This window comes from Jaculus jaculus, chromosome 10, assembly GCF_020740685.1.
Source record: "Jaculus jaculus isolate mJacJac1 chromosome 10, mJacJac1.mat.Y.cur, whole genome shotgun sequence".
Classification (NCBI taxonomy): Eukaryota; Metazoa; Chordata; class Mammalia; order Rodentia; family Dipodidae; genus Jaculus; species Jaculus jaculus.
In genome coordinates, this window is record NC_059111.1 from 29,905,356 (window position 1) to 29,926,163 (window position 20,808).

The following is a 20,808-nucleotide window of genomic DNA, read 5'->3' on the forward strand; positions in this document are numbered from 1 at the left end:
GGAAGGTAAGGAGAGGATCCCAAATCACAGAAACACACTAGAAATGGGACAGAAGCATGATAGTTTGACTCTAGCTCATTATTTACCAGCCATAAGGCACAGAGAAAAGGCACAGTGTTCAACAAACACCACCTATTAGTAACATAACCTTTGTATTACTGACCTTATGATTTTCTGTATGCAAATAAAGTATGTGGGAGTCACTGGCCTTAAAGCATAACACACACTGTATAGAGGACCTTACTTAACAGTGTGGAGGTGGTGAACTTCGTAGTAACAACAGTGAATATTAAACATGATACACCAGTCACTGAAGTAAGTATGTCATAATCATGACTACATCTAATGTTCATATCATTATGTACCCTTATGTAGTGGATGTTAGTAGCATTGCATAGATGAGGAAAACAATTCATCTAATAGAAAATATGCATTATGGGTTTACTATAAATTACTCATGAAATATCAACAAAGCTTTGGCGGATCTACAGTGCGATCTCCATCAAAACTGAAGAATGTCTCTAATCACAGCTAAGGGTGATTCCTCCTCTGAGAAGGTCAACTGCTAAGAGTCCCAAGAATTCTAAGGTGGTGACTGATGAGGTACCTTTTGACATGGCAAGATGATACTTCCAGTACATGAAGAGGGGAAGAAACAAACCATGAAAAAAAAAAAATCACACATGCAACTATCTTGCCAATCACTGTTATGTGATGCAATGAGAGGTTTCCTACCTTCACGTGATACTCACCACTGCTGCAAGGGAACTGCTGCATGAAATGCTTGTCACTTTCTTCTCCTGGAAAACAAGGACTCTTGTTCCAGTAACGTTCTGCTTGCACACGCTGTACTGAAACCCTCTGGGTTTTTGGGTGAAGCAGAAGCAATAGCAATGGTTCCAGAACTCTTGCAATATCATGTCTTTGTAGGACTTGGTTCAGCCAAGCTTGCCCCACAGAACTAGTAGAACCATCGAGACTATTAAGGCTATCTAACATGATGAACAGTGACCTAAAATGAACACCAATAGTGAAGACAAAGAGGTAAATTCTTTTAATTGCAGTACTATTTTTTCAAAATTAATGTATTTTGTACTTATTTTAAAGTTAGCAACTTTAAAGCAATAATTCTTTAAAATAACTTTTGATCATAATATTTTTCTGTATTTTTTTCTTTTCTACTCCTTTGCTTTTCTTTCCTTCCTTCTATATTGGGCAATGAATCCAGAGTCTCCTATATATTAGGCAAGCACTTACTATATTCAAGCCTCTTTTGCTTTTCTTTCTTCTTCTTAACCTCATTTTTAATCTTAAGACAAGCTCTTGCCAATTTGCCAAGGCTGACCTTAAACTTGCTCTATAGGTCAGGCAGGACTTGAACTTATAATTCTCCTACCTCAGCCTTCAAGTAGTTGAGACTGCAGCCTTATGCTACCAGGTACATTTTATATTGTTACACTACCAGATCTCAGTAATACAATGCAAAGTAGAAAATAGATTTTTTCCCTTTTATGTACTTGTATTTTCTTTTAATTTTATTTTTTTATGAGGGAGACACCTGGTATGCCAGGGCCTCTGGCAACTGCAATCCAACTTCAGACATGTACACCACCTTGTGTGTATGTACGAACCTGCATATGTGTCACCTTGTGCTTCAGCATTACGTGGAATTTAACATAGGTCCTTAGGCTTCACACGCAAGCACCTCAACGGCTAAGCCATCTCTCCAGCCCTACTTGACTTTTTAAAATACCATATAGATACCTTTTATAAGATAAATGCTAAAGAATAGAAAAAATTAAATGAGTCTGTTTTAGTGGAATGTCCCTCTGATGCCATCAAGTACTAAAAAGCCTTAGCAGTCCAGCACTGTTCCTATGCTAGTGAGGTCACTTTGCTCATTCTCTTCAGGGGTCACGAGTACATACTTAATTCAAGGAAAGATCTTTAATGAAAGGTATGGGGTAGAGTTTGGAATCACAAAACGTAATACGCAAAGCTCTTGTAGGGTCTTGGGCAATGAACATAACTTTTATGGGCCTCAACTACCTCATTTGTAAGAGTAGGTGGTTGTCATGTTATAAACTTATGTGTATGGCATGTAGTGTAGGGCCTACTTAATTATAGAGATTTAATATATGGCTTAATAGCAAATCATTTAAGGTGGTGCTGTTGAAAAAACACTAATTGAAACAATGTCCAACAGGGCACATACCTAATCTGAAGCTGGGCTTTATCCATAGTTAGATTTATGTCTACCTTTATAAGAACTGCAGGCAAGAGATTGCTATTTTATGACAATATATGGGCCTATCTATAAATAGTAGCTCCTTCAAAGTTAATATAAATCTGGTATTTGAGATATGTATTACTCCAGTTGCATTTATGCTTAGACAAAATGAAAAATCACTTTCAGGCAACTATAAGTTCTTTCAATCCATGCAAGGGACCTAGCAGTGTTTTCAGTTATAGATTCTAGTTTAGTCCAAGTTCAGAAAGAAAGACTGAAAAATACTTAAGCCATGTATTTTTTTAATAAATTTTCATCAAATGTGGATATAACTCTAACAAGGCTAGTTGTACTGCTGTCTCCCTGACAATTTTGGAATGGTCCTTGGATCGTAGTAGGGCTGATGAATGGTGGTCCCATGACAGAAAAGAGCTCTCACTGTTCTAGGGATGGGGTGAAAAATCTAATAGGTGAGTGGAACTATCCTGCATTTCCATATATCTTACATGTCAATCAACTCATCAATTCTCTTCATGAAATTTATAGATTCTTACATCTTGTCCTTCCAAACTAGAAACATCATTCAAGAAGTGATCATAGGCCATCTGACTGTAATATGTGAATATACAATGTAACCAACCTGTCAAAGGAACGTGCAAAAGATGACTTATTTATGTGAAGATCCCTTGTTAGATGCCAAAGAACCGCAAACTTCGCATGTGCTTCCATCCTTATTTTCTGGTAAATAAAAGAAAGAAAATCATTTTCTTTTCTACTGAATATAATGCTTGAGATAAATCAAATGACTACCTTGGAGCATTCCGTCAGTGTTCACTCTACTCCTGTATATAATGCAATAAACTGCTGTATATTTTTATAGAAGTAGAACCATAGAAGATACTTGTATATAGTCAGAAACATGAAACCTACAGGGTTATCTTACCTGACCTCACAAATCATTACTTTAGACATCCATCAATGTACGAGATTATTCTATAACAGAGGATAGAATCTAGTAACATACATGTATTGATAATGCACATATGTACAGCATTTTATGCTTAGTATAAATGTTTAGTTAAAAATTTTACAAATTATATATGAAAATAAAATGGATTTCTACAAGAAAAATATTAAATCATTAATATAGTTTAATCAAATGTTATAGTCTCCTCTACACTCCTTCAAGGCAAAGCTCCAAAAACTCAGATTTTACTTGCACATGATAGGCTTGAAGAATACATGCTTTGTCTGTGGGCTTCAGACATGTTCTTCCTAAGATGTGTCTGTGCACATCAGTCAAGAGAAACATGTAAAAATTAAAGTTGTTTTTATTTTTCTTCATGAATGTTATCTGGAAGTGTTGCTTTAAAAGTGAAATGTTACATACACTAACAACAGATGCATAACTTGTCTTAAAATATAAATATAAATATATATATATATACATATATATATAATGCAAAACACAATTATAACACAGAATTTTGTTTAAAATTTTATTTCCGAAACAAGTATGAAAGAATATGGTGAAGCTCAAATAGAATCAATGTTTTTCTGGAGTAAATACATTATTACACTCATTTACTCCTTAGTCAACATTTAGCTGTTTGTTAAATCCTTCACTTGCTTAACATAATACCTTTTTACATGTAACCCATTCAAATTTATGTGAGTTTTACATTTTTATCTACTTCCTCACATCTCTAATAATACTAAACTTAAACTACCGAGCAGAGTAGGAAGACCACAGTTTCATTAAATTACCCTGAAGTTGTTAATCAAAATAGTTTTTCTTTTCTCAGGCACACCCATAATAGCAGAAATTTATTTTTTTCTTGTTTTTTCGAGGTCGGGTCTTGCTCTAGCCCAGGCTAACCTGAAATACTGGTATATTATTTATTTGAAAGAGAAAGAGGTCGGGGTGGGGAACAGGGAGGAAATGGGTATGCCAAGACCTCCAGCCACTGCAAACAAACTCTAGACTCATGAGCCACCCTTGTGCATGTGGGTCCTGGGGAACTGAACCTGGTCCTTTGGATTTGCAGGCAAGTGCTTTCACTGCTAAGCCATTTCACAGCCCTAAAATGATTTTTTTTATCACCTCATATATACCAGGATACACAATTCTGACTGTGGATATGTATTATAATGCAAATAATTTCATCTCACACATTAGCATATATAAATTACATAAAATTAGCATATGCATTCATGCACATGGGCTGAGAAAAGCAGAACTTACCTTATTTTTATGGGTTAACTGCTGACTTATAACATCCTCACAGATGCTTGAAGAAGGAACCAAGTTATGTAATTGATAAAATAATTCTACACTCTTCTGGTGGTGCTGAGGTGTCCCATCTCCCAGCTGGTCCCACAATGTCAAAGCTACATGCTATAGAAAGAAAGATGTAAAAGAGGCTCTTACAAAATTATACATAAAACTTTAAAAGCAGTCTTAATAGGAACAAACTAATACATGGTTTCTTACTGCTACACCTGGGTGATCTTTCATGCTTACTTAGGACCTTTCTGTTACTTTTTCAAATACCAGAAAGGTAACAGGTACTATAGTGGTTTTGAATGGAGTAGTGTCATAACCTCATGTGTTCCTACTTAGTCCACACCAAGCAGACCAATTGGAAGGTGGAGCCCTCCTGGAGGAAGTGAATCACCAGGGACAGACCTTAGAGTTGAATCCAGCCCTGCATGTTGACAGCCAGCTTATGCTTACTGCTGTCTCTCCGCTACAGATGAATGAGGAAGTGAGCTAGCTTTTTCCACTACAATAAAAGCTTCCCCTGGAAACTCTAATAAACCTGAAATAGACCCTTTCCTCCTATAAGCTGCTTCTGGCTGGTGCTTTGCCCCAGCAGCAAGAAGGTAACTACAATAGTAACTTCCTGCATGGCCCAGACAAAACCCTGCTTCACTATCGTGGTAATGTTTAGGAAAGCAATGCTAGAATACATTACCCAATACAAACTTCACATCTAGTTCAATTTATTTTTATGATTGTATGTTACATAGTAAAATATATAATTCATGGTATAAATATCCTAATGACTTTGGAATTTTGTTTTTTTCAGCACTGGGACTTGCAATGAGAGCCTCATGCATGATGGGCAAGTGGCCTATCACTCAGATACAGCTTAAACCCAGCATTTATTATAAAGTCAGAAGTCCTTTAGAGGTACATGTGCTTATATATTTATTTTTGTAACATGGTCTCACTGTAGGCCAGACTGACCTTAAACTCACTACATAGCTCCAGGCTGGCTTCAAGCTCCTGGCAATCCTCCAACCTCAGCCTCCTGAATGTCTGGATTAAAGGTGTGGCCACCATGCCCAACCTGAGGTACTGAGGTTAACCCCTTACTTGATCTACAGTATCACTAACAGGAATCAAAAATCTTCAGGTTTTACACAGTATTTATTATTTATTTGGAAAGAGTGAGGCAGAAAGAATGGGTGTGTCAGGGCCTTCGGGCACTGCAAACAAACTCCAGATGCCACCTTGTGTATACCTGGATCTTGGGGAATCAAACCTGGGTATTTAGGCTTCATAAACAAGTGCTTAAATGCTAAGTCATCTCTCCAGCCCTTTGCCGCAGTATTACAGAAATTGATGCCAATCTAGCAGGAAGAAATATCTAACATTGTACAATGAGTTGAAATTAGGATTTAATAACCATTTTATATGCAAAGAATCTACCTGCTTAGATGTTGTGTAGCCCAATATGTTTTCTATGTAGAAAGATCATCACCTAGCCAGGTGTGGTGGCATAATTCCTTAATCCCAGCACTTGGAAGGCAAAGGTAAGAGGATCACCATGAGTTCAAGGCTAGCCTGAGACTACATAGTTAATTTTAGGTCAGCCTGGGCTAGAGTAAGACCCTACCTCAAGAAAAGGAAGGAAGGAAGGAAGGAAGGAAGGAAGGAAGGAAGGAAGGAAGGAAGGAAGGAAGATAGATCATCACTTAAACCACTGTGGTAAAACTCAGATTGTACATTTTCTTTTAACAGGACATACTACACCAAAAGATAACAGTCAGTCATATGGAATCAGAAAAAATTGTCATGGAAGTTTTAGTGAAGTGGGTTGGGTGTGTGTGTGTGTGTGTGTGTGTGTGTGTGAGAGAGAGAGAGAGAGAGAGAGAGAGAGAAGGAGGGGGGGGGGGAGAGGGGGTATGCCAGAGGTCAAGCTGAGTATCTCAGCCACTCTACCTTATTTTTAGTTTCCTCACCAAACCTGGAGTTCACTGATCGGCTAGACTATCTGGCCTGCAAGCCCCTGGAGTCCTGTTCCTCTTTCTCCATCACTGGGATTACTGATGTGCACTGTTGTGCCTGGCTTTTACATGGATGCTGGGGATCTGAACTTAGGCTCTCATGCTTGCACAGCCAGTAAGTACTTCATTGACTGAGCCATCGCTCTAGCCCAAGATGCATATCATACTATGGAAATGTAACATGGAAACAGTTTACTGCATCAATGAGTTTTCCTTTTTTCAGGTGAAATTTTTCCTGCATGGATTTCTTGCCCTTGGGTAAGTATCACACATACAACCACCTTAGTCATGTGTAATCCATGTTTCTTTTACTTTACCTTGAAGAAATCAGTCTTCTCAGCTAGGTACCTCAGATTGCCCTGGGTGAGGGGGGGTCTAATAACCACAGCTACTCTTCCCTGGTTTGGACTTAAAGGCTGTGCAGGCTCCATGCTGTTGATATTTTCTCCAGTGACCATGGCCACAGACTGAGTCAGCCCCACCAGGTCCATGACTAGTGACACGGCAACACTCTGAACACTGAAGTCACCAGCCTGGCTGCAGGCACTCATGAGAGTCTGGAGCCACTGAGGTGGGTGCACATGCTCACAGTCTGCAACAAACACAGGAGGGTCAGAGGTCAAGCAGGAAACATCTCACCTCATCACACCATCAAAAACAAACAACTCTTACTTCATACTTTTAGGCCCTGATCTTTTTTTTATTTTTATTTTAGTGTTTTTATTTATTTATGTGAGAGTGAGTGAGTGAGAGAGAGACAGAGAGAGAGAGAGAGAGAGAGAGAGAGAGAGAGAGAGAGAATGGGCATACTAGGGCCTCTAGCCATTACAAACGAACTCCAGACGTGTGCACCCCCTTGTGTATCTGGCTTATGTGGGTGCTGGGAAGTCAAGCCTTAAACCCAGGTCCTTAGGCTTCATAGGCAAGAGCTTAACCAATAGGCCATCTCTCCAGCCCAGGCCCTGATCTTTTAAAAAAGTCATGGTTTCACATTTAGCTTCAGAGCTTTAAAACATAAAGCAGGGCTGGAAAGATGGCTTAGCAGTGAAGGCGCCTGTGAAGCCTAAGGACTTACATTTGACTCTCCAGATGCAGTGATACAAGCATGCTATGTCACACATGCAACAGGGAAGCATACACATCTGGAGTTTGAGTGCAGTGGCTAGAGGTAGTGGGGTACCAATTCTCCCTTTATATCTCTCTCTCATAAAAAAAGGCCTATTAGCCTTGCCTCCAAAATGAATGAATGAATGAATGAATGAATGAGCAAGCAAGCAATAAGCAGTGGGCTGGAGAGATGGTTTAAGTTAAGCAGTTAAGGCACTTGCCTGCGAAACCTAAGGATCCAGGGTCAATGCCCAGTACCCACGTAAACCAGATGCAGATGGTAGCGCATGCATCTGGAGTTCACTTGCAATACCTAGAGGCCCTGGTGTACCTATTCCCTCCCTCTCTCTCTCTCTCTCTCATAAATAAGTAAAAATAAGCCAGGTGTGGTGGTAGATGACTACCATGAGCTCAAGACCGCCCTGAGACTATACAGTGAATTCCACGTCAGCCTGAGCTACTGTGAAACCCTACCTTGAAAACCAAAAAATAAAATATATAAAACATTAAAAAAAATAAGCTAGGCATGGTGGCACACACCTTTAATCCTGGCACTCGGGAGGCAGAGAGGATCGCATGAGTTTGAGGTCACCCAGAGAGTAAGCATAGTGAATTCCAGGTCAGTGTGGGCTATAGCAAAACCCTACCTCAAACAACAAAACAAAAAAAAAACAGTAACAAGAATTTCAAAGACTACTTTTTTCAATATGCATTTTTCTTGTGCCAATTCATACCATCTATTTTCTTATCTCCTATCTTGTCCCCTAAAGCAGTTTATTTGTCAACAATACTATGTAGGAATTACTATGCTATGTGTATATATGTAAATTTTTAACTAAAGGAAGTGTATGTGATGGCACCATAAGAAAGGAAAGCTTTGGAACTAATGTTGTATTATGTTTTTCCAAAGAGTTCACGTTCAGTTTCTACTCATCTGTAGGCAAACTGAAAGTCACCTAAACGCAAGATCTTCTGCACAGCAAATCTCCATAATGATTGTATTTCATTTTCCATTTTTATAAATTAAGATGAAATAGTTTTAAAATTAAATGGGTACCAAAAAAATAGTTTAAATGTAATTCTTTAAAAGCAAGACCAGCTTGCTACAGAAAAAAACTGACATAAATAGACAGATGATCTTACCAGTCTCTGATTTCTCCGAATGTAACTCTGATGTCTGGTTTCCCTCTGCAATGTAGACGGGGAAACTTGAGCATTCTAGTAAGAGCTGACAGGCAGCAAGGAAGGCAGAGAGGTATTCTCTTGGAGTTTTCTGTTTATTTATGTTCCTCTCCTTTGTGTCTCCTTGTGATTCCCTGTCCCATTTCAAAGTCTCTCCTTGCATTCGACTGAGATCTCCTTGATGGCCTGAAGCCACAGCATGAGAAAGACAGTCATTCGGAAGGATATAAAGGTTGATGAGTCGGGAAAGAAACTGCTGGACATACTCCAGGCAACATTGCATTGCAGTCTTTTGGGCTGTCTTCCCACTTTGAGGTGCCATTCCTTGAGAGAGGGTCAAAGGGGGCTGGATGACAGTTTCTTCAGATCCCACTGTGGATGCTGTTTCTGTCTCAGAAGATGTGCTTCCAATGGGAATGGTGGCTGTCCCTGGACCATCACTCAGGTCTCTGTCAAGATCATCAGTTCTGTCTGCTTGATACTGTATAAACTCAGTGAAGCCACTTTCTGATGACCGACTACTTGGTGGATTTTCTCCATCTTCAAACACATCAGTAGTATTTTCCAGGGAAGCTGATGATACCTGGCAAAGATTTTCAACAAAGCAAAAAACTGGCAATCAATCAACCAACCAATCAATCAGTGTGTGTGTGTGTGTGTGTGTGTGTGTGTGTGTGTGTGTGTGAGAGAGAGAGAGAGAGAGAGAGAGAGATTTAGAAAGAGTTGGATCACCTTTTGAGAGAAGTTTTAGGTTAGTTACAGCTTAACTTACATTGTGTTGAATCTTAAAGCAGTTCCTACATTGTCCCATATGTTTATAAAAATGAACAGGAAACACATGTGTAGATAGCTCCACTGAATATACTTACCAAGTATATGTTTTATTCACTGCATGATATCAGAAGTCTAGTCTTATTTATTTATATATTGATTGATTGATTAAGAAAAGGTTGTACTCAGGCCCAGGCTGGTTTCTAACTCATGGCATTCCTGCCTCAGAAAGTGCTAGAGTTATAGGTATGTGCCACCACATTTAAGATTTCTTCTTAAGGTAAAAATACTTATATGTATGAATGTTTAGGACCTGAATTCTTGTTTTCAAATGACTATTTAAGCTGCTTAATGAAATTTAACCTTCCTTAACAATGTCTAAACAATATAAAGTATGATAATTGCATGGATAAAAATGATATCAAATCAGAAATAAAACTGAATAGGTTATGTACTTAAGATCCTATGAATAAAAATCTGTTATACATGTAAAGTGTGTGTGTCTGTGAGTGTGGGTGCATTTATGATACTACATGAACCATTGTGTGCATGTGGACACAGGACAACCACAAGAAGATCATATAAAATATCTGGTGTATGTGAAAGGATCGGCAAGAATTACACACAGAACTGTTGTCCACATGATAGCTAATACCACATATCTCTACCGAACACTTACAATGTGGCTAGTCTGAGGAGGTGAGTTTTTTTAAAGTATATTTAAATTCATAAATAATTTAGCTATTATAAATAATTTACCTATTATGAAAATAAGTGTATTTGAACAAATTGAGTATGTAACTTCAATTTTTCAAATGTAAATTTTACAAGTGCAATACAAATCAAGAATTTCTGATAAAAAGGATAACTTTGTATGAAGATATGCCGTGTGTCTAATATATACAGATTTGGAAAACAGTAAAATTAACAATTTCATTAGCTATGTGATAAATATGACATTAGCTTTACATAGATTACATATTGAAATAATATATTGGCTACTGTACTAAGCAAAACATAATTAAAATTAATTTCACTGGCTTCCTTTTACATTGTAAATATGGCAATCATAAAATTTAAAATCACTAAAATTACACGTCAGGTGCTAAATTACTTTTATCACAAAGTAATGAAGTAGAAAGTTAAATTGCATTATGGTCAAAAGTCTAGAAGATGGTTTATTTTCAAAGCACTCTGATCTTAAAACGATTTGCTAGCATTTAAATGTGAAATGATTTAACTCAGAAACTATTTCTCATTGAAAAATATACAAGTGATCTGATACCCAAAACAACAGAAAAACTACCTTTTTGTCTTCCCATTCTTTGACTGCATTGTTCTGCCCACTTGGAAACTGCAGCACACCTCCAGTGCCAGCAGATAGCAGTGGAGGTTGAACCTTGCTAAGGATCTTTGAACAGAGCCTGAGTGAATCTGTGAGCTCAGACAAGCACAATGTCTGGAGATGGCTTGTGAGGGCAGAAATCATTCTGAGAAGCAGCTGGGGCAAGTGTTCTGTCTGGATTTCAATGTAAGTCTCCTGAAAACAAAAGCCAGTGGAAAAAAAATTAAATAATGAGTAATGTAAAAGTCATACTATTTTACTTCTTAATCTATAGAAACATGGCTATAATTCTACTCTCATTTTATAGGTATCATGCTCTTAATTAGCATTGCAGTTACTTTATTCTTAATGATTTATAAAATTTTTATTCCCATATTCTCAATTTAAGTACTTCAAGCATATGCTATAAAATAACCCCAGCTTATGTGATATATTACTAAAATTATAACAAAAATGGACATAATTGGTTAAAAACAGTTAAAAAACGAAATAGGCTGAATGTCATACCTGACACAGCACCCTCATACTTCTAGTAGGCTTCAGAATGAGAAAGCAAAGAATTGAGGAGAGAAAACACAAGGGGAAAATATTTCCAACAGTCTTCATTTAATAGAATCATTAGTGAACATAAATGCAGCAACAGACCATCATCTACTAAATAATATTGTTATAACATGCAATTAAAAAATATATTCCATGTATGTTTTATATACATGTCTTAAAGATATAATGCTTAGAAAATGTTATAAAAAGCTATGTCAAAGGGAAAAATTAATTTTAAAAATGAAATTAATCTGAAGATGAAAATTTCCAAAATGAAATAAATACATGAATTACTTAAAATGTTTAACCAAGGTAATCTTACCAAAGAAACTATATCCAATAAAAAATCCACCAGTAAGCAGAAATTGGTCAGCTGTAATTCAGAGGACTCATTACTATCTCCAGGCCCAATCTGGAGTCTGGTGTGCAGTGTCCTCCTAAAAGGACAAGATTTACTTTAACAAGTGACCTAGCAAGTGATAGAAATACTTATGACAACATCACTGTCTCCCTAATGAGGGCCAGGCCAACACTAGGTCACACATAGCAATGTTCTTGTGATGACATATTCCTTTTACCCCAGCATACTACTGTACCTCATATGTGGAAAAAGCAAGATCCCTGGGTCTAAGCTCTCCTTCTAACTCCTACTTTGTACTTCCAAGTGTTCTGGTTGCAATTCACTTTTGGTGTCTTTCCATTGCTGTCACTGCAGATGTTATCTCCTAGTTAGAAAGGGCAGTTATCTGTTTCCTTTCTACACTCAGGGAATTTGTTTACATCCATCTGTGCTCCTGGGTTACTGTTCCCCTACTTACTGTTATCATGTCTACCCCTCAAGGTCTAAGATCAAATGTAAAATGTTAAAATGCTAAAATACCTTTTTCGATCCAAGTAGGAGAAGTCATTGTTCTACCAAACACTGATATTAACTCACATTAATTCAATATGATTTCATATTGCCCTACCTTCTGAAAACACAAAGAGATGATCAGCCAGAGATACAATGAGGTAGATAAATAAGTACAATGGAACTATGAGTGGGTAATTGATTGTGATGGGAAGTTTGAGGGAGTCAGGAAAGTTAATGGGAGGTGAGCGAACTTTCTGTAGAACATAGCAGGTGGACAAAGGGGAGCAGAGTGGGTATTTAGCATGACAAAGGTTCAGCAGCATGAAAGATGATGGTGGTTCAGGAAACAGTACAGGTTAGCTCAAGAAGTGTGTATGTTTGTGTGTGTAATATAGAAGGTAAAAATATAGCACAGGGTAAGATTATAAAAAGATAATATTTTTGTGTATTACTATATTTTAATATATAAAGCATTTAAAACTTAACTAAATACATGTCCTACTGGTCATAAAGTCTCCAAACACTGGGACTATCTCTGTGCTGAGCTCAGTGCTTTTCATCTGGGTGCTCAAAACCTACCAATGGGCAATGTCAGGAATTCAGATACTGGGTTTCTAGACTTCTGACTTCAGGACTGCATGTTTACCTTCTGACCACATGTTCCTGAGGCTTGATAAGTTAATTAAATTGCAAGAAGATTTGGTCAACAATGGAATGCAGAGATATCATTGTGCTTCACTAATATTCCAGGACTTTCAGATCATATTTCAGGCTTTCTGTCCTAAAGCAGGAAGATTGTTAATCACTCACCAGTGCTAATATGAGCACTATGTCTGAAAACCACAGAGTGATTCTGTAAGTGAGACTGGGAATCTTTCTGGAAAGGTGTGCTGATGCTATCTTCTCAACATAGCCAAGAACATTGGGACTGCTGTCGGCTGGAGAGGTAACAACATTCATCTTGCTGGTAAGTGATTAACTCAACTCTAAGCTGCTTTCCATTATTTAAGCAATGATTTTTAAACCCTGGAGTGACAAGGTGGATTCAGATTATGGCTGGGAAATAATTAACAGTTCTTAGTAGCAGTAGAATGGATAAAAGAACATTCTTATCCTAAGTTTGAGCAACATCAAACTATCAAAGATTAGCTTTGGATGTTATTAAATTATAACAAATAAAATATTTTAACCTACCTACAACATTCTTCAAACCAACGTGCAACATAATCCCACATATAATAGGGTTCAAATGAATTAAAGAGAAGGTTGGCAGTTTTAATCAGTTCTGCTGTCTTCTTGTTTTCTCTTAATTTACTAGAGAAAAGAAAAAAAAGCAAAAAAAAATCCCAAAAATATTAATACTTTTTGCTTCATCTATGGTAGATACAAACTGAGTACTGATTAGGGAAGTCCATTTTCACATGTAGGTGCAAGAACTTTTGTTTGTAAGATTATAAGAAATAATTTTAATCTATTCCCACTTACTTTAATATAAATATTTTTCAAAATTTGAGTTTTCATAATTCAAATAAATAATCAATTAGAAATGCATCTGCCATTATTTCAGCATAATAAAAACCACAAAAAATAGAAAGAACATATTGAATTCTTTGCTTTTGAAATAGTCTTGCAATATAGCCTGGCTGAATGTGAGATGCTTTTACCTCTGCCTCCCAAACACTGGGATCATTACATCCTGCATCACAAAGTTTGGCTTCCCTTTCAATAGTTTTAGGTGTGCCATTTGTAATTTTGCATCAAATTATTTTGTTTTGCTTGGCAAATATAAATTGAATAGTGATTTGCTGTGTGTGTGTGTGTGTGTGTGTGTGTCTGTGTGTGTGTGTGTATTGGTATGTGTGTTTGTACAGTATATGAACGTATGCATGTGTGTGGGGGTGTGCATATGAAGGCCAATGGTCAATGCCACGTCTTCCTTTATCATTCTCCAGCTTGTTATTTTTGAAGATGGTGTCTCTCACTGAATGCAGAGCTCTCACCAAGTTGACTAGATAAGCTATCCAGCAAACCCAGAGATCTGCCTAGTGCTGGGATTATAGGTGTGTGCCACCATGGTGGCATGCTATGTGGGTGTTAGGGATCTAAATCAGACCCTCATGCTTGCATGACAAGTATTTTACCCACTGAATCATCTGCTTGACCTGTGACCTGATTTTTGACAATCTTGACTCAGAAGAATTTTGCCTGCTTTCCTACGCTGTTCAAGATTAAAAACAAAAATGATAGTTTACTTTGACTAATTTTACTCCAATTATAATACTTAGCTTAAAAAAATGAGGGGATATAACTCAGTAGGAATAGATCCCCTGAGTTCCATCTAATCAATGGGGAAAAGAAAAATACCATACAGGACTGAAGAGATGGCTTAGCGGTTAAGCGCTTGTCTGTGAAGCCTAAGGACTCCAGTTTGAGGCTTGATTCCCCAGTACCCAAGTTAGCCAGATACACAAGGGGACGCACACATCTGGAGTTCATTTGGGCTGGAGGCCATGGCATGCCCATTCTCCCTCTCTCTCTCTCTCTCCCCCTCTTTCTCTCTGTCGCTCTCAAATAAATAAAAATAAACAAAAAGTTTTTAAAACTACAAGACTATTACTATAAGCAGACATTACTGAAATTCTCAGGAAAAAGCAATTGTTTTGTTTCAAGGCTACCTAGTCTGTTCCTCTGCTATGTTTATCCTGCTGTTTTTCTCAATTACTCAAGCCTTGTTGTTACCAAATGAGGTACTACTACAAAACAACTGACAGGTGATGTCAGAAAAGATTAACACTCTACAGGACAAGATCAACTCTCAGAGTAAGAAGGACATAAGTAATGACAGGTTTGTCCACATCAACTTCTCTAACAAGAAAAACTGAGACAATCATCAGAAGTCATATGCATATATTTTAATGTTATAGTATGTTTTAGAAAGTTCAAGGAATCTTTACTACCAAGGAATGAGTAATGAAATGCAAAGTATGTAAAACAGTGTAACTTGGTCTCTTTGTCATATCATAGTAACAGATGAGATTAGAAAGGAGTCACCAGCTTAAAGCAGGAGAGGAAAAGAAAAAAAGACTTTGTCAGTCTGCATCTTTTATCATTGACATAGAGAACAGGATACTAAATGTACATGGCTTGTCTCACCCATTAAAACAAAAATACGAGAGAGAGAAAACATAACTTTAAGAAAGAGCACACAGCATCCTTTCATTGAGTTCATCAACTCTTTCTTTATGTCTTTTTCTGATCTATGATTTGGTCTATTGTATATGTCAAGCCACCAAGAAACACTACCCTATTTAACCAGGTCCAGTGATCAACCAAAATATCAGCCCTTTTGACAAGTTCTATTAGTAAATTCTCCAGGGCTAATGTATTCACATTAACTGTTAAATTTTCATTTCCTAAACTTGTGAGATTAAGAACCAATCCTGCAATGTAGTGATTGCTGTTTGGCTTTAAAGCGTCTGGCTAAATAACGAGTACAACTAATTATGATTCTTATATTACCAAAACACTGATGATTTAAATCAATTTTGCTCATTAGAATATAAACTCCAGAGTATGATTCCCCAGATACCACCAATACTTTAGTTTGATATGAATACATACAGTAGTGCCTATTTTACACATATTAATACATGAGGATGTCTTTAGGTCATGCTAAATGTTCTGGTAATCTACCTGCTTAACTGAGCATGGTCCTTGCTGAAAGGAGGTTCCATTTGAAGATCCAGTTCTGCTCTGCATTGAGAATATAATGTTCGAAACACCTCAATCAAAACATCTTCCAGAATAACAGGTCCTAAAATTAATAAAAATTAAAGATATAAATTAATTAGCACTGGCAAATCACCATTTGAAAATTGGCCCAATTAAAAGGATGCTTTAAAACCATTTTGAAAAGATGTTTTTCAGAAGCTAAATGAAACTTTAGATCTTGAGACAGCGTTAAGTAGTAAAATCTAAAGAAAAAAAAAAAACTTCCTTATACAGAATAGGAAGGATACCAAACTCCTAGGACAGTTTTAGGGACTAGGAAAAATATTTGTAAGGTGAATAATGCTGTTAATAGAACAGAGTGATATTCAGTGAGTGATACTTGCAGCACTACTGGTGATAAGTCATTTTAAAATGCATGTGAAGAACTTTTACTAACAGTGATTGCTTTGTCATCTACCATCAAGTAATACCTAAAAAAACTACTCATAAAGCCACTGATAAAAATAGTTATTTTCAGGGCTGGAGAAATGGCTTAGTGGTTAAGCGCTTGCCTGTGAAGCCTAAGGACCCCGGTTCGAGGCTCGATTCCCCAGGACTCACTTTAGCCAGATGCTCAAGGGGGCACACGCATCTGGAGTTTGTTTGCAGTGGCTGGAAGCCCTGGCACGTCCATTCTCTCTCTCTCTCTCTCTCTCCATCTTTCTCTGTCTATCTCTCTCAAATAAATAAATAATAAACAAAAAATTTTAAAAAAGTTATTTTCATCGTTAATTTTTTTCTAAAATATTTTTACTTATTTACAAGCAGAGAGAAGAGAGACAGAGAGAATGGGTGTGCCAGGGCCTCCAGCTGCTGCAAACCAACTCTAAATGCATGTGTCACTTTGTGCATTTGGCTTTATGTGGGTAACTGGGGAACAGAACCTAGGTTGTCAGGCTTGCAGAAAAGTGCCTTAACTGCCATCTCTCTAGCCCCTCATACTTAATCTTCTTGATTTTGGGGGCTTTATTCCGCTTATAACTTCTCATAAGCAGGCGTTTTCTGTACTTTCTCTGGGCTTTATCCTACTTCTGCCTTCTCATAAGCAGGAGCTCTTGCTCTTTCCTTCTCTTAATGTAATAAAATCTGTCTAAATTTAAATAAATAAACTTTGTGATTTTTAAGAGTAAGGAGTAGCTATTTGTAAAACCATCTGGATATTTTTTTAAATTATTTATTTATTTGAGAGTGACAGACACAGAGAGAAAGACAGATAGAGGGAGAGAGAGAGAGAATGGGCACGCCAGGGCTTCCAGCCTCTGCAAACAAACTCCAGATGCGTGCGCCCCCTTGTGCATCTGGCTAACGTGGGACCTGGGGAACCGAGCCTCGAACCAGGGTCCTTAGGCTTCACAGGCAAGCGCTTAACCACTAAGCCATCTCTCCAGCCCCCATCTGGATATTATTTAAAAGTTATAGTCTTTATTATTAATAATATTTGCTTTTTCTTAATGTCTATATCCAAGTACCCAAATTAATTTTCTAGTATATCTCCTATACAGTAAATACATACTGGAAAAAAAAATCACATGAAATAATAAATGCTGTTGTGAAGAAGAAAAGTATCTCATATTTCTGTTCAGGTCCTTGATGTCTGCAAAGTACAAGTTAGTCATGGCAGGACATAAATGTTTCAAATTCAGTAACTTAGTTAAGGGTTGTGAAGAGCTTAGATAATATATTTTTAAAAAATTCTTCTTCTGCTAACTACATAAGTATAAGACAGAAGTACAATGTGGTATAAAGGCTGGATGGACACATCTACCTTATCTTTATAGACTGGACTTTAGGTAACAAAATTCTGAAAATTTGGATTTAAAAGCCATTTTAAATACAGTAATTTCCCCAACATCTTTGTTTTATTTTTACTATGAAACAATACAAACCCACTACTCCATCTTACGTCTTGGGACAGCAGTATATATTACCTAGCTCAGGTTTGTCCAGTAAACTGATTAAAATACGGAAAGGTTTGAGATCCTGCATTAGAGTACTCTCTTTTCCAAGTCCATTCAGTTGTAAGATTCCCACCATGGCCTTTGAAAAACAAACACACGTTAGTCATTAGAAAATACAGTTCAATATTTTTTAAGAAAAGAAATTAAATATAACCACAGCCTTTTCTGAAGCCTTTCTCCTCTGCTAGGGAAGAAAATGTTATAGTCATTTATGGAGAGAAGTAAAGTACTTTTTAGTTGTAACACAATGTTTTCTAACGTGTGTGTGTGTGTGTGTGTGTGTGTGTGTGTGTATGTGTGTGCATGTTTGTGAGTTCACGTGTGTGTCTGGGTGTCCATGTGCCACGGTGCTTGTGTGGAGGTTAAAGGACAACCTTGGATGTTGGTCCTCACCTTCCAACTTGTTTGAGGCAAGACCTTGTTCATCACTGCATATGCCAGGTTAACTGGCTACTGAGCTTCTGGAGATTCTCCTGTCTGTGTCCTATCTCCCCAAAGGAATGCTGGGGTTAGAGGCGCTGATGGCACTACTATGTCCAGCTTTACATGGTATATTGGGATCTGAACTCAGGTTGTCATGCTTGTACCGCAAGCACTTTTACTCTCTAGGCCATCACCTTAGCCCTTTATTTTTGAGATATAATCTCAGTATATAGACTGGGTTAATACGAAACTTGCTATGTAGCCCAGCATGACAATGAACTCACAAACCTCATGTTTCAGCTTTCTGAGTGCTGGGATTAAAGGTGCATACTACCATTCTGGCTTACAAATTTTCTCTAGGAAAAAAATAAAAAACTAGAAGAGCCAATAAAGTACATTTATAAGTTTACTGTTGGCCTTTAAGATGAAAATATTTCTGTTTAAAATCACATCACAAATTATAAACTATACCATCTCACCTCTGCAGTATTAAACAATCATTTGTTCAGTGACTTAAGACTCAGTATATAACTTCCCTCATGCAAAATGCTTCAGTAAGATGGATGTGATGGAGCACATTTGTAATCAGCACTTGGGAGGACGAAGCAGGAGGATGATGAGCTCAAGGCCAGATTGGGCTACATAGTGAGATTACCTTAAAAACCAAACAATAGAAATGCTTGAAGTAACAGGTATTTTATTAATATATTTAGAAATATCTTAAACTAAGACGACTTAAGTATATATAATGTGAATAGATCAATGGATCACTTTAGCATTTCTCTTGCAGTTGCAGTTTCATCATACCTAAAATATGGCTGCAGCCCACATTTCCCTTAATAGGAAATATGAACCCTGGTCCCCTTTTTTGGAAAGCTCCAACATTCATAGAGCTAACAGGTAAGAAACTATATCTGTGTCTTAATAAAGCCAAGAAAATAGCAAAGAAAAATATACCTCTGGGCTTATGATCACGTATCACTGTATTGGAGCCCTTTGCTTGTTATAGTTATTCCTAGGAAGGTTTTGAATCTTGTCTCCACTCCAACTATGAATCAGTTAAAGCAGGGCTTTATTTTAGACATATTAAGGTACTCTGGTGAGCAGTGAGAAAGTGAAGAGTAATGAAAACATCCATTACCTGGACCAACAATTCTTTGGAAAAGGTAGTAAAGTAGTAAGTGGCATGTTCTTCAGGATTACTGTGCCTTGTACTTCTGGGTCCTATGACAGCACCGTTGTTATCAAAACCTCCATGGAAAGAAGTCACAGAATTAATTCAAGTGGAATTCTCCTGACTATTGTTCACTAAATACCAAAACAACAAATACCTCAAAAACAGCACCAAACACTTACCGATTAGTAGCCCATTCAATGTCAGCAAGAGAGATCATTTAAGATAGTTTAATAAAGGAAACCAACTCAATACATAAGTATCATAGTATTCTTCCAGAATTATTGTTTTCTCCAGTCTTACCAATAGTGAAATAATGGAAGAATCAGAACATCTAAAATAAAGTATACTGCGTCCTCTTGCTGTAGGTAGGAACAAGTAATGAGGATAGGTCAAACACTCACCCCAGGATGCGAGGTGAAGTGCACAGTACGTTTTACTACCTGAGCACACAGTGTCTCACACTGGTATTGTATGTGAAACAGTGGCACTTACTGCTCTTGATTTCAGTGTTGACTTCAAAGCTTTCAAGTTTTTTGTCATTATTTTAACTATTAACCTCCTCTCTTTATCTATTAACACAAAATATAACAATTGTAGCTTATAATAGAAAAAGCTTTGTCAACATGGACATGGCCCTGTGGATTTAAATAGCCTCTTTCACTGAGGCTTCTGAAAATTTTCCAGAAATTATACCATTAATAACTTATATTTTTATTGTCTATTATACTCTAAAATTTCAACTTTTCTCAAGCAATTTATGAATACTTATGCATGGTGAATCTCCTTTGTTGTTTTTTCGTTCCAGTTATGAGTATATATATCAAATACCTACCAAGAAGCCAAGCATAAAGTCTTCGGTTCAGGGACATATCCCTCCTTAGTACCACATGAAGGGCTGCTGACAAGATCCTGATCATATCTGGTCGAGTGGCCTGAAGAGAGAACATTGTTGAACTTAATCACATATAAAAATAAAGTTCTACTTTTCTTCATAGAAAGATAATGTGTTGAAACATGCTAAGAGAATTAGGGTGTGTAAAACAATATATCACTTGATCTTTCAAATATAGGAGGTAATACTTATATTTTACAGATTCAAAAACAGGAAGAATGGTAATGTGGTACTTGCAAGTTAGCTAGTCTGGCTGAATT

At 37.1% G+C, this 20,808-nt stretch overlaps 1 protein-coding gene across 6 annotated transcripts in view; it reads right to left on the reverse strand.

Moving 5' to 3' along the window:
• Dop1a (DOP1 leucine zipper like protein A) overlaps positions 1–20,808 on the reverse strand; it is a 95,188-nt gene that overhangs the window by 43,693 nt on the left and 30,687 nt on the right. For 3 of the 6 annotated variants that reach the window (XM_045160777.1, XM_045160774.1, XM_045160778.1), the window contains exons 7-19: positions 20,489–20,588; positions 19,621–19,730; positions 18,027–18,135; positions 16,021–16,141; positions 13,522–13,641; positions 11,797–11,911; positions 11,439–11,468; positions 10,893–11,126; positions 8,777–9,398; positions 6,844–7,118; positions 4,476–4,628; positions 2,871–2,968; positions 753–1,012 (exon numbers count right to left, since the gene is read on the reverse strand). In XM_045160777.1, the coding sequence (XP_045016712.1) occupies positions 753–1,012; positions 2,871–2,968; positions 4,476–4,628; positions 6,844–7,118; positions 8,777–9,398; positions 10,893–11,126; positions 11,439–11,468; positions 11,797–11,911; positions 13,522–13,641; positions 16,021–16,141; positions 18,027–18,135; positions 19,621–19,730; positions 20,489–20,588 (2,347 nt within the window). The remainder of the gene's footprint in view (positions 1–752; positions 1,013–2,870; positions 2,969–4,475; positions 4,629–6,843; positions 7,119–8,776; positions 9,399–10,892; positions 11,127–11,438; positions 11,469–11,796; positions 11,912–13,521; positions 13,642–16,020; positions 16,142–18,026; positions 18,136–19,620; positions 19,731–20,488; positions 20,589–20,808) is intronic. The other 3 variants (XM_045160776.1, XM_045160779.1, XM_045160775.1) reach the window with 2 other exon arrangements.